We start from the raw sequence: 12,715 nt of genomic DNA, 5'->3' as shown, positions 1-12,715 counted from the left end.
GCGCGCTACCGTTCAGTGGAGGAAGATGGATAGAGAGGGGGGGGGGGCGTTTGGTAAGAGGGTGGCTTGGATTGAATGAATGAAGGGGTGCAAGTACATCGACAACCTATGCACGTATCATCTACATTATTTAGTTTTTTAGATATGAAAAAAAAAATTGCTTGAAGCCAGGAGAAAAAAATTAGATTGATGAAATAAGTCAATGAGACTGGAGAGAGGTGTCTTGACATGAAATTGATAAATTGAAAAATCGTTGATCCTGAGTTATTTATAAGACATTTTTTTGTAGTTTTCTGACGGTTGGAAGACGGAAAAAACGAATAGGATCTGAGATATATTTGATTGTTATCCGCAGGGGGACGAATGGGTTTTAGAAGTTCGATGTTATGGGATGGTATTTATCGGAAATGTTAATCGAAGCCATCCGTGACCTTGGCGAATGAAGAAATCACGGGCGGAGAGAAGGGAGAGTGGGGGGCTCGAGGCTCCCCAGACATTCATACGCCTGTATGAGCAAATTCAATGAAAAAATTTAGCGCTTACTCTGAGATTTTTTTTTTCAGCAATTTTAGCAACAAAAACGAATAGAAATTTAGCAGAAAAAAATTCTAATATTTACACCTATGAATTTCATTAAACATCTCAAAATCTACTTACTTTTTTCAAAACGAGTCGATAACTGACCACCGTAAAGTGTCGTTATTGCCGACATTCCGTACAATATGATCTAGCGGGGACAGGGCGGACTACTATGTTTTATGGGCGCGGTCGAGTCCATACCGGTGGAGAGGGTTTGTACCGGGATGGGAACGGTAAAGTCATTCGCAAAGCTTTTACATATATATTTTGTGAAATACNATCTACTTACTTTTTTCAAAACGAGTCGATAACTGACCACCGTAAAGTGTCGTTATTGCCGACATTCCGTACAATATGATCTAGCGGGGACAGGGCGGACTACTATGTTTTATGGGCGCGGTCGAGTCCATACCGGTGGAGAGGTTTGTACCGGGATGGGAACGGTAAAGTCATTCGCAAAGCTTTTACATATTTTGTGAAATACGATTGGGGACGCTATAAATCGCTGCGATGTCTGGTGGGTATCGCCTGCACTAAAAAAAAATGGCCGTCCGATGGTTTATCGTTGGAACTTCAATCAATTACTTTGCAAATCCTCAAGTTTTTCTAAAATATGACACCATCGGAACTTCGAGTACAACAATTAAAAACAATACAGACAAGAATGAGTCGAAGAGGAACTACTACTGTCAGCTACAATGTGAGGGTTTGAACAAGTTTGAACGAGTAAACCATCGGTCGTCCATGTTATGAGGGCGATCACCACGCCACCATCGGTAAATAGCGGTCCGAATACCTATGATTCTGTTTATTCGAGAGGTTATGTTGTGAGTTCGTGAGTTCCCGTGACGTGATCTACTTCTGAATAAATAAACATCTCCCCAATTACTGAATAAATTTAGAAAATTAATGGCCGAGTACGAGAAAGTGAGGATAAAGAAGTTGTGCCTGAAGGGAGAAAAAGTAAAGTACGTATTATTATTCCCAACGTAAACAAACATTGAGCAACTGGATTTAATAGTTGGAGTTCACTTTGTCGATTACATTTGTCATCTTCTCGATGTATTAATTACTCCACTTCAGGCTTCATTAAGGTGACTCCATCGCTGTCATTTTTTATTTTTTATTTATTCCATTTCACTGCATACCTTTCGGTTTTTACGGTTTCTTATTCCTTTATCCCGTTTTTTCCGCATATTTGTTTTTCCCAAATGCTCTTTCCAGTTTTTCCAAACAATGTTTCTGTCCTGAGGTGTTCCCGCGCGGTCACCCATCCATCTAGTGACCACGCTCAGCGCTGCTTAGCTTCCCAGAGCTAAGCCTGCTCACCTCCGCAGTTTTTTTTTGTTTAACCAAGTTTTTATTCAAAGACAATATATACAATATTTACAAACCTTAAAAACTAGTATTAAAAAAAAGTTCTATGAACGATATTTTATTTATTCTGTAAACTTAGGCCTGGAAGACTCGAGTTTATGACATATTTTGGAAAAAATCCTTAAGTAGAATTGTTAATATTTCTCAACGAGATTGAGCGTTGTTTTATGCATTCTAATTTCAAGTGCTTAAAAAAAAATTTGATTGCTAAAGTGTAAAAAAAAGCACAACAATAGCTCACCGCAGTGCGCTAGCCCCGTAGGGCGACTCCATCGTTATTATATTGAATTTAAATCGATGAATTTGCTTAATTTTAATTGATCACTCTTCCAGATCCAAAAAGCGTAAACATAAGAAGCATGGACGGAGTAAGGAGGATTCGGAGACTAAAGACGTTGACGCTATGCAACACGGTAATTAATGGATATCCACAATTGAGAATAAACTCCTTAAAATTGAGAAATCATAAATTAACTGAGTCCTTAATTAACAAATGATCCTTCAAAACATTTGAAATTATGAGTCAAATAGTGTTGAGGGTCAAACGGCCCTTAAAAACGTTTGGAGTTGATGGTCAAATGGTTTTGTGGGTCAAAACACCATTAAAAACGTTTAGATTTGAGGGTCAAAAAACCTTTAAAAACGTGTGGAATTAAGGACAATGGTTTTGAGAGTCAAACAACCCTCAAAAAACGTTCGGAGTTGAGTGTGAATTGGTGTTGAGCTTTGTAGCCCGCAATTCGCTCTACAAAAAAGGCAATTACGAAAATTTCGTTATCTCCCTTCGATTCGGAGATATTCTTCAAAAACTCAGCTAAGAGCCAAGTCGACTTGAACTTTTTTCCTCTTCGCTACTGAAACATTTTCTAAATTGAACTTTCTTCTCAGTATTCGTTTTCCCTGGTCTTCCATTTTACGCCAGTGTCTTCTACATCATTTCATTACGTTCATTTCAGGCGGCTGGTGGAAGGTGAAGAATGTCACCGAGATAACAGGGACAGTGGCAATTGAATTCGGAAATCAGACGTACGTGAAAGCCCTCGACAATGGATTATTCACCCTTGGAGCACCTCACGACGAAGGGGAGGGGCCCTCCCCCGAGGAAATCCTCACAGCATTTCCAGTGAACGAGACTAAGATAGCCCTGAAGTCAGGGTATGGGAAGTACATTGGGGTTGATAAGAAGGGAGTGGTCGTGGGGAGGAGTGATGCTGTGGGGGCCATGGAGCAGTGGGAGCCCATTTTTCAGGTTGTAGTCATAATTGTCCAATGAAGAACGCTCTGAAGGGCTTTTGGATAATCTCTGATGATTTCAGGACGGAAAACTAGCCATTTTGGGGAACAACGGATGCTTCATGTCGATATCGGATGAGGAAGATGCTGTGTGCCAGAGCAAAACAGCTGGGCCTGACGAATTTTTATCGCTCAGGAGCATGATACAGAAGGTCGATGATCCTTACAAGGATGTACCTGTCGAGGAGCAAGGGTCACTCGCACAGATTGAAGTTAATTATGTGTAAGTACACGTTTTTGAAGAGAATATTAATTATTTCTGGAGGAAAACAAGTGGGAAATTGCTCTTGTATTGCGTATAGTATAGTTTTTTGCTAATAAATTAGCAATATGCTTGCGAATGGTTACTTTGCAGATCATTTCCTTCTATCATGCATCATTCATTGTTCATTTCACTTTATTAAATTGAATAATATTTTTTTTAAACTAATTTTGTCAGATTTTCCACTTAGTTAAATGTTATCATCATCATTATTCTTGATTTGGTGAATTATTTGATCAATATCTGCATTTGAAAAAATTTAATTCAATTAATGGGTGGATTCAATTCCATCCAGTCATTAGTGAATTGAAGAAACTTTGTTACATACGTACACACATACACACACGTACGGACGAGGTCTAAAAAAAAAGTTGGATCATACTGTGTTTGAACGATTGCAAAACTTCCATCCGGAAGCCATTGGAAAATATTTTTTTTAGCTCGTGAAATTTTATCTCTCCGTTTGGGACATGTCTTAATTCATGAAATATATCTAAAATGAATAGGATTAGAGAAAAATCTCCAGACATTTCTCATTGTCCACTAAATTGACAAGAAAATTTATTTTTTATTTTTTGTACATTCTTCCTTCAGAAGTTATTAGAGAAAGCCAAAATAATAAAAATAAAATTCTCCTTTCAGCCGAAAATTCCAAAAATTCCAAGACAAAAAATTACGAATCAACACTGGCGACAAAACTCAACTGGAAGAGGCGAAAAACCAAGGAATTCTCCACGAAACACTGCTAGACAGACGAAGTAAAATGAAATCCGATCGTTATTGTAAATAATCAATGAAAAAAAAAAATTAAATTGTACATGAATTGTATTGGCACTGAAAAATCATCAGAATGTCCACCATCTCTTCTACATAAATAAAGGAGTAATGAATAAATGAATGTCATCTCGAGTATAATTCATCTGATTATTGATCGAACGATTAAATTAATTGAGCAAATGATGCTTTTTTGCACCAAATAAAACGCAAAACATCCTAAAAACATTGAGCAGTTTTACAATAAACACATTACCCCTCTAAATCAATTGTATATTTTATTATCGTGAGTTGAAAAGGTACCAGCAGGCTCTTGACATTACATTTTCAACGTGATTACATTATCATTCGTTAGAATACTGATGAAAAAATGGTCTGGGATGATCGAGGATGGTGGGAAAGGATAATGGGGGCAGAACAGAGACGAGACTGAATTATCACTAGGAATTACAAGTGTATCTACAAGTTTGTTTCCTTAGACAACAATTGCATATTAAAGTGACAAGTGGATTATTAAATTATTACTTAAATTACGTAGGGAGAATTATTGCCTGCTACTATCTCTTCAAGAAAATTTACAACTCAAGAGTTGGTATTTTTCAATTTGTTTTTCTTATTTTTCGTCTTCTCAATTTAAAAAATTCGTCCTTCAATGTCTCCTCTTTATCACACTTACATCGTATGAACTTAAATAGCTGGGGAGAAACGAGATCGAGACTTTATGGACATGAATAAACAGGTTGTATTGACTGGTGAACGTACGAATGAAACTACGAATGAAAGATCTTTTTTTTTATCTCCAGAAAAATGTAAAAATCGAGTTTAATTCTTGCTAAACGTGGATTTACACTCGCTATCAATGATTTCAGGGGAAAAAGTCAGGTGAATTTTTTTGCAGACTATTTCATAATCTATCAAAGTTTTCTTGACATTTTCCTCGTGGAAGTGATTCCACAGTTAACAAAAAATGGAAAATCACAGAATGAGAATTTGATTCTCTATTATGCAATTATCACCTGATAAATCCACAATTACCAAAAAACGTAAAATTTAAATGATGAGTTCAATTCTCAGGATCAATGTTCCAAGAAAATGACAAAAAACTCCTCAATTCACCCGTCGCCTCGAAATTTTTCAATAAACACCTCGAGAATACTTAACATCTAAACAGAAGAGAAATTCTTTGCTGTAATTCGCACGTATGTTATTAATTTATTTAACTACTTAGAATTCACATTGTGAGTCAGGTTTCTCATTCGATTGCCCGTTTAACTTGATTTGGCAATGATCTTCATGAGGACCTTATTGCTTTCGTTATTCACTGCAATTAAGTGAAATAAAAGTTTAATTAATTCTAACGTATTTCTAGCTATTACAAAAAAATCAGTATTTTCCTTCCGTAATGTTTCACTGGAAAAAAAATTACGGAAGGATAATTCACTTCCCCCGTTCACTTCCTGAGTTTCCATCGATAATCATTTTATTTTTCATTTTCTATTATTTTCTCATCAATCAGTTTCATTTTAGTGCATTTCAATTGATTTCAATTCTCTCAACGAAGGATTTTTGTCATTTATTCCACTTAATCACAGCTATCAATCATGCATTGGATTAAGTCGACTAATTATCAGTAGTATCAAGTAATTAATCAGTTAAATTACACCGTTATTTACATGATTGTGCCCAAAATCGAGCAACCGTCCAACACAAATCCCTTCAACGTAAGTAAGGCATCCCATCTAGAACTCCGTAAAAAACTGAGTTAATGTTATTCCATTATGATATTCTTCGTCCTTTATACAGTTCCAATTTATCGAGTATGAAATACACGGCAATTGGACGGTTATGTTAATCATATTTACTTTAATCCATATATCGAGAGACGAGTGAAGAAGTTACTGATGTAGTGCTGAGGGAGAATAATCTTTCGGATTTTGTTCTTTTCAAGTTTTTTTTTTCCTAATCCAAATATCGAATTTCTAAGCACAACCATCGGTGAAATACACGGCAACACTAGGTTTTTTTTTTCTTTGTTAAGCTACAGGCTATTAGATTACTCAAAACAAAAGGCGTTAGCGCTATGATTTAAACTTTTGATCATTGATTTTGCACGATTTTTAGACTGCAGCGAAGGGTCAGGATGAATTTTGTTTTCCAATCAGTGAATTGATAATTCAAGTAACTTGTGAATAACGCGAGAAAAATAATGAAACAAAAGTTGGAAAGTCAATTTTTTCAACTTTATGACATATGTGATTGAGAGAGATTGAAATTGTCGAATTGGGGGAATTGGTTTTGAATAAGATACAGGCTGGGTGGATGTGATATTTCAGCTGCCACGTACATTTGTTGAAGACGCCCCCTCGCCTCTTTGAACTTTCAACCACTCGACGAATTCGTCGAGCATTACTGGCCCTGGAATATTTCAGCATTTTAGCGGATAATTTTTTATTGAATTTCGCTAAAAGAAATAAAAAAATTGGTTAAAAAAACTAAATTTGAAAACTTGAGACTTTCAGAATTCAACTGGAGTTTTTTTTAGCCCAAAATGTCAAGAATTCACAGACATTTTTTTATTTTAAGCCTAAAGATTGAACCTAAGACTCGAACAGAAGAGTAATTTTTTTTTCTACTCAAAGGATTAATTTCAATAAATCGTCTTTGATGAGCTTCAAAATCTTAAATATTCATTTTTCTGAGTGTTAGCTTTTTTAAATGATCTCTCTCTGTTGGAATTCAAGGTATCGAAATTTCCAGAATTTTTAAAAATCTCAAATTAAAAAATATTCTTCATGAACTGATCTATTTCGTTCTTAAATCGTTTTGGCTATTTCAATTCAACTAGGTTTAAAATGACTGTAGTACTTACAGGCTCCGTCCAGATCATAGTTTGATAAATCATTATTAATAGTTCGTGAAAATTCGAGAATGTTGCACCACTGGTCTTTGTTGATAACTTTGTACTTGGACTGGTCTAGAAATTGTGCAAATTGGGAGAATAGGGGCCAGTGTCTTCCTAGGAGTAACTGGAGCATCACACGAGCTGTCTCCATGTCCATACTACGTTGATCTTTGTCCTGATAATCAACAACACATTAATATTTAAAAAAATTCACTATTTGATGAAAAATCAACAAAAACTATAAATTTCAGTTTAACTATTCCCCGAAAATTAATAGAAATTTGAAAAATTCAACGAAACATATTTTCGACTGCTCAATTATTAAAAATTCTGCGTAATTTTGTGCTGAAAATTCATGTTCTGCTGCTCAAGAATGTCAAATTCTATTGAATTTTCCCTAAAATTAGAAGTTCCCTTCCCTAAAAATTACTACTAAACAATCCCTGAAATTTCTTTTTTTTCCACAATGAATTACTTTCGACAAAAGAAAAAACTGATTCTCACCCTGGCAAAATCATACGCATATCTGTAGATTCCCTTGAAGGTGTGTGGCTCATTGAGTAAATTCCTCAGGTATTCTAATTTCTGTTGTATTTTACCTATCGTATCACACTGCAACTCCGACAATCCCTTGAGCCACTCACTCATTGTGAAAAATCCCATCTGACGTGCATTCATTTTGTAAGCGAGTACAAGCATAACAACATTCTCAGGCTCTACAGCAATGTCCTCGCAGAACTTCTCCATTCCTTCAGGGCCGAGTGTGTCTGGATCATCTGGCACTGTGTACTCTCTGAACCACGCGATACATCGTTTCTGGGAGAACGACGATGCACTTGAGACATCCTCTGTTTTTGTGTAACGCCTGGAGTTAAAAATAAATATTAGGAATAGGAAATACTTCATTCGTGTCATTATGTGGCCACTGATCGATCCTTTTTTATTATTCTCTGCTATTATTATTGCACTTCACAGACCTGTTGTCATCCATGCACTGTCAGAGAAACTCGAATGAAATTCGAATGAATTTTTAATTTGAGTTTAAGAATTCAGACGTCAATTTTAGGGAATTGCGGAAATTTAATCTAAGGGATGACGCCTGAGAGGGAGAACTGGGGGTGGACTCGATGTATCTGGGCTTGGGGGTGGATTATGTGGATTGAGGAGAGACGTTCGAAGACGGAAAATTGGACCAGCTAAAGTGACTAGGAAGGGCAGACTAAAATTGTGGACTGTCTATTTTTATACCGCCTCTGCACCACCACGATGTCTGTACATCCAACGGAGACTACTCTCTGACTACTGATGTAATGGTTGTTGGGGTTAATGAGGATGGTATGTATATCAGGGTTCTTATCGTTAATGCCAATCTCTCGGGTTTTATGATTTCGGTGATGCGGGGGTCAATGAGGAGTTATTGTTGGGATTAGTTAGTTTAGAGGGATTTTTTTTTAATAGATAAAGAGGTTTTCGAAGTTTTTGTAGTTGTTCGTGTGCAGAGAATTCCAGGCTTAACGGTTGGGTTTTTTTTAATGAAGTGGACGTGTGGACTTTTTTTTCATTTCGAATTTATGGAGATGTTTGATGTCTTTTTCTAGAATGACGCGGTGATGGCATAATTGGAGGAATAATGAAATCAGAAACTAGTTTTTGTGAATTGAAATTTTTAGTTATTAATTATGCATTCCTCTTACTGACGAGGGATTTTAAGGAAAAATGTTCAAAAAATTTGCTTGTAATTGAGGAAATTCTCTGCAAATGTCTCTTGTTATTTTTTTAGAAGCAACCGTTGTCTATCTTGTCTATTAAAGGAATAAGATTACAAATTAGTTCGCCTGACTTGAATTGTTCGTGAAAATTCAAATGGAATTTTTTCATGAGGGGAAAAAAATGTCATTCGTATTTGAATGCCTCTTTTGTATCTCCGGAAATTCTCTACAAAAAAAGTCTGAATAAATTTTCTTCTATGTAGCAATAAAAAATACATAATGATGAAAAAAAATTTGAAACTGAGTATTTCAGATGGTTTTCATGATTTCTACGGAAATATCAATTTTAAAACTACGAGGGTGAGGAATGACATCTAACCCCAAGCTCGAACAGGCCTCAAATCATGTTTCTGTTCAGCCTGGGAAATAAAAAAAATTAAAAATCAGTAAATTCAATTCACCTGGCTGTGTGTCTCAGTCTTTTCGAGGGATGCCTCGGCATACTATCTTCATGTGCACTTGGTGACATATCAGTGGACGCGTGATGATGATAATTCGTATTGGAGGGCGCTCTCCGCTTACTGCGAGGCATCCCTCCTCCTCTCGTAACCAATGATTGTCCTATTCGTGCTGGTTCAACGGTTATTCCGTATCCTTGGGGCAACTCAGATGAGAGAATTCCCCCTGACCACGAGCCCTTCAACACCAATTTTTGTTGGTTATAAATTATAAATGTCTGAAAAATTCAATCAAAACAATTATCTCATCGTCATCATGACCTCTATTACTTCCTCATCTATATCGTCCATAGACAAACTCGAATGATTTGTTTATCATCTCTGTCTATTCGCGTTCCCAGTCCATTAGTATTTTGTGAATTTAGCAATTAATGAAAATCGATTTTTCCTTTTTAACTGGAGAGTATTCCGTTTTTTTTAAAAAGAATAGAAATAAATGAATACAAATTTTTCAACTCCATATTCCAGTCCGTTAACACCAATTTTTTGGTTATGGTTGTCTTTAAAATATAATGAAAACAATTAATTTATAATAATCATCACCTACACTAATTCACCAGTCATATAATCGATAAACAAACTCGAATGATGTATTCACCATCTTTTTTCATTTGTTTACCCATTCCATCAGGTTTTTGTCAATTTTCTAATTGAAATCAATGAAATCAATTTTTTCTGTTCAATTCCAAAGTACTCTTTTTGTTGAATAAAAAATTAGAATGAATGAAGAAACATTACTAAGTTTGATATTATTCTTGAGACAACTCAGCTGATGTTCTCTCTGTCCACGAGCCCTTCAATCCCAATTTTTTAATTGTAATTCTCTACAGAATCCAATTAAAAAATTGATAATCATCGTAACATTCACTGCATCCTCATTCGCAAATAAACAAGAATGACTTATCAATGATCTTTGTTAATTTAATTGATCAATAAAACAAAATGAATTTCCCCTGTTCAGTCCCAAAATGTCTTTCTTCTTAAAGAATAAAATAAAATAAAATGGGTGAATAAAATCGTTAAACCCTGATATTATTAATACCCCTCTGTCAAAACCCGAAAAACGAATTATCCCAAATAATCTCGACTCAGGTTTTTCCTCGATTCTCCGACAAATTAAATCTCTCCATGAGCCCTTCAACCCCAATTTTCCAATTATAATTCTCTCCTCTAATTATAATTCACAGAATTCAATTAAAAGAAATTAATAATCATCGCGAAATGCACGTTTCCTCCTCCAGAAATAAACACGATTGAATTATCAATCACCCTTATTAATTCCTTCGCAGTATTTCCTCAATTTATCAACAAAAAAATTGATTTAAAAATTTCCTCCCCCTAAAAAACCCTAAAACAACTAAAATACAATAGATGGATAAAATCCTTAAACCCCGATATTATTAATACCCCTGCCACAATTCACGACGTGAACCGAACCCCCAAGGTCCCCTCACACTTCCGAATTTCTTCCAAAAAATCCCCCTCCCGCCCCCAAAACTCAAAATCCCCAAAGGCAAATAATCCCAAACACTTTCAACTCACGTTGCAGTTGTACTGTCGATTCTCCGACAAATTGAATCTCTCCACGAGCCCTTCAACCCCAATTTTCCAATTATAATTCTCTCCTCTAATTATAATTCACAGAATTCAATTAAAAGAAATTAATAATCATCGCGAAATGCACGTTTCCTCCTCCAGAAATAAACACGATTGAATTATCAATCACCCTTATTAATTCCTTCGCAGTATTTCCTCAATTTATCAACAAAAAAATTAATTTAAAAATTTCCTGCCCCTAAAAAATCCTAAAACAACTAAAATACAATAGATGGATGAAATCCTTAAACCCCGATATTATTAATACCCCTGCCACAATTCACGACGTGAACCGAACCCCCAAGGTCCCCCCACACTTCCGAATTTCTTCCAAAAAATCCCCCTCCCACCCCAAAATCCAAAATCCCCAAAGCCAAATAATCCCAAACACTTTCAACTCACGTTACAGTTGTACTGTCGATTCTCCGACAAATTGAATCTCTCCACGAGCCCTTCAACCCCAATTTTCCAATTATAATTCTCTCCTCTAATTATAATTCACAGAATTCAATTAAAAGAAATTAATAATCATCGCGAAATGCACGTTTCCTCCTCCAGAAATAAACACGATTGAATTATCAATCACCCTTATTAATTCCTTCGCAGTATTTCCTCAATTTATCAACAAGAAAATTAATTTAAAAATTTCCTCCCCCTAAAAAACCCTAAAACAACTAAAATACAATAGATGGATAAAATCCTTCAACCCCGATATTATTAATACCCCTGCCACAATTCACGACGTGAACCGAACCCCCAAGGTCCCCCCTCACTTCCGAATTTCTTCCAAAAAATCCCCCTCCCTCCCCCAAAATCCAAAATCCCCGAAGCCAAATAATCCCAAACACTTTCAACTCACGTTGCAGCTGTACTGTCGATTCTCCGACAAATTGAATGACCCAAGCTGATCAGTGATAAACTGTGTCCCGTAACGATTCTCCTGCTCCTTCTCAGCCGTCTCCGACAATATTGAGGTTAGGTTCATCAATACATCCTATGCCCCCAAAAATCACGTTTTTTCAAATTTCATCAAATTCCTCGATTTCTGCCCGAACATAAAATATCAATTATCGTACAATCACAGCCAACGATTATTCACAATCACATTATCTATTACAAATTTATTGAAATTACTGGGCATGCAGATGGCTTTTAATTATTACTCAGCCCCGGATGCCTTAAAAATCGCGTTCGGCTGGCGATGGAGAGCAGAATGTTAGCGAACGGGGCCGCGGGGAGGGAAAGGGGGGGCGTAGAGGGTTCTGAGGGAGGAAGCAAGGCTGAACAACTTTGGTTTGCGAGGAGAATCTTTCAATTTTTGTCCTCCCCTTTTTTTGCAACTGAACAGAAGAAGATGATCAACCCCTCGATTAAATTAATGATAAGCTATTAATTAGACCCCCCCTACAATTTCCCAAGGCGATTTCGTGAACTGCATGGATAAAGGAAGGAGATGTGCCAGAAATTTTGGCAAAAGAGTTTTTTTTTCGCTAATTTCGGAGAGAACTTGAAGTAGGACCAACCTTTATTTTTAATTCTATTGATTTGGTTATTTGGGGCGTTAATGGGGGGTCAATTGTGTTATCAGGGGGTTGTTAATTGTTAATAATTGGGATGATGTGAATAAATCCAATTTAGGTATTACCCCTAGGCCCTACAGTCTGTCACTGCCAACGACTGTTTCCTCTCCTCGTCTGCCAAACAT

The 12,715-nt window shown here is 36.2% G+C and overlaps 2 protein-coding genes across 5 annotated transcripts; one reads left to right on the top strand and one right to left on the bottom strand.

Moving 5' to 3' along the window:
• Positions 1-1,103: 1,103 nt before the first annotated feature.
• Positions 1,104-4,409, top strand: LOC107037294 (protein FRG1 homolog). Its single transcript, XM_015255775.2, has 5 exons — positions 1,104-1,547; positions 2,290-2,369; positions 2,913-3,205; positions 3,273-3,472; positions 4,154-4,409. Exons 1-5 carry the CDS (start codon positions 1,489-1,491, stop codon positions 4,299-4,301), a joined length of 780 nt encoding a protein of 259 aa, XP_015111261.1. The 5' UTR covers positions 1,104-1,488; the 3' UTR covers positions 4,302-4,409.
• LOC107037293 (DCN1-like protein 5) lies at positions 4,319-12,713 on the bottom strand. Of its 4 annotated transcripts, none has more exons than XM_015255769.2 (6): positions 12,656-12,713; positions 11,870-12,055; positions 9,358-9,593; positions 7,692-8,052; positions 7,155-7,362; positions 4,319-6,700 (listed from the first exon to the last, which is right to left on the bottom strand). In XM_015255769.2, the coding sequence occupies exons 2-6, from the start codon at positions 11,993-11,995 to the stop codon at positions 6,615-6,617; spliced, it is 1,017 nt and encodes a 338-aa protein (XP_015111255.1). In that variant the 5' UTR covers positions 11,996-12,055; positions 12,656-12,713; the 3' UTR covers positions 4,319-6,614. The 4 variants fall into 4 exon arrangements, with proteins under 4 accessions (XP_015111255.1, XP_015111259.1, XP_015111257.1 ...); XM_015255773.2 differs by having other exon boundaries at positions 11,870-12,004; positions 12,656-12,699; XM_015255771.2 differs by lacking the exon at positions 12,656-12,713 and adding an exon at positions 12,128-12,314.
• Between the last annotated feature and the right edge of the window lie 2 nt (positions 12,714-12,715).

Source organism: Diachasma alloeum, unplaced genomic scaffold, assembly GCF_001412515.2.
Source record: "Diachasma alloeum isolate Michigan unplaced genomic scaffold, Dall2.0 Dall_scaffold_00216, whole genome shotgun sequence".
NCBI lineage: Eukaryota > Metazoa > Arthropoda > Insecta > Hymenoptera > Braconidae > Diachasma > Diachasma alloeum.
Note: the sequence above shows the minus strand (reverse complement) of the source record. Positions and strands in the feature narration are given on the sequence as shown.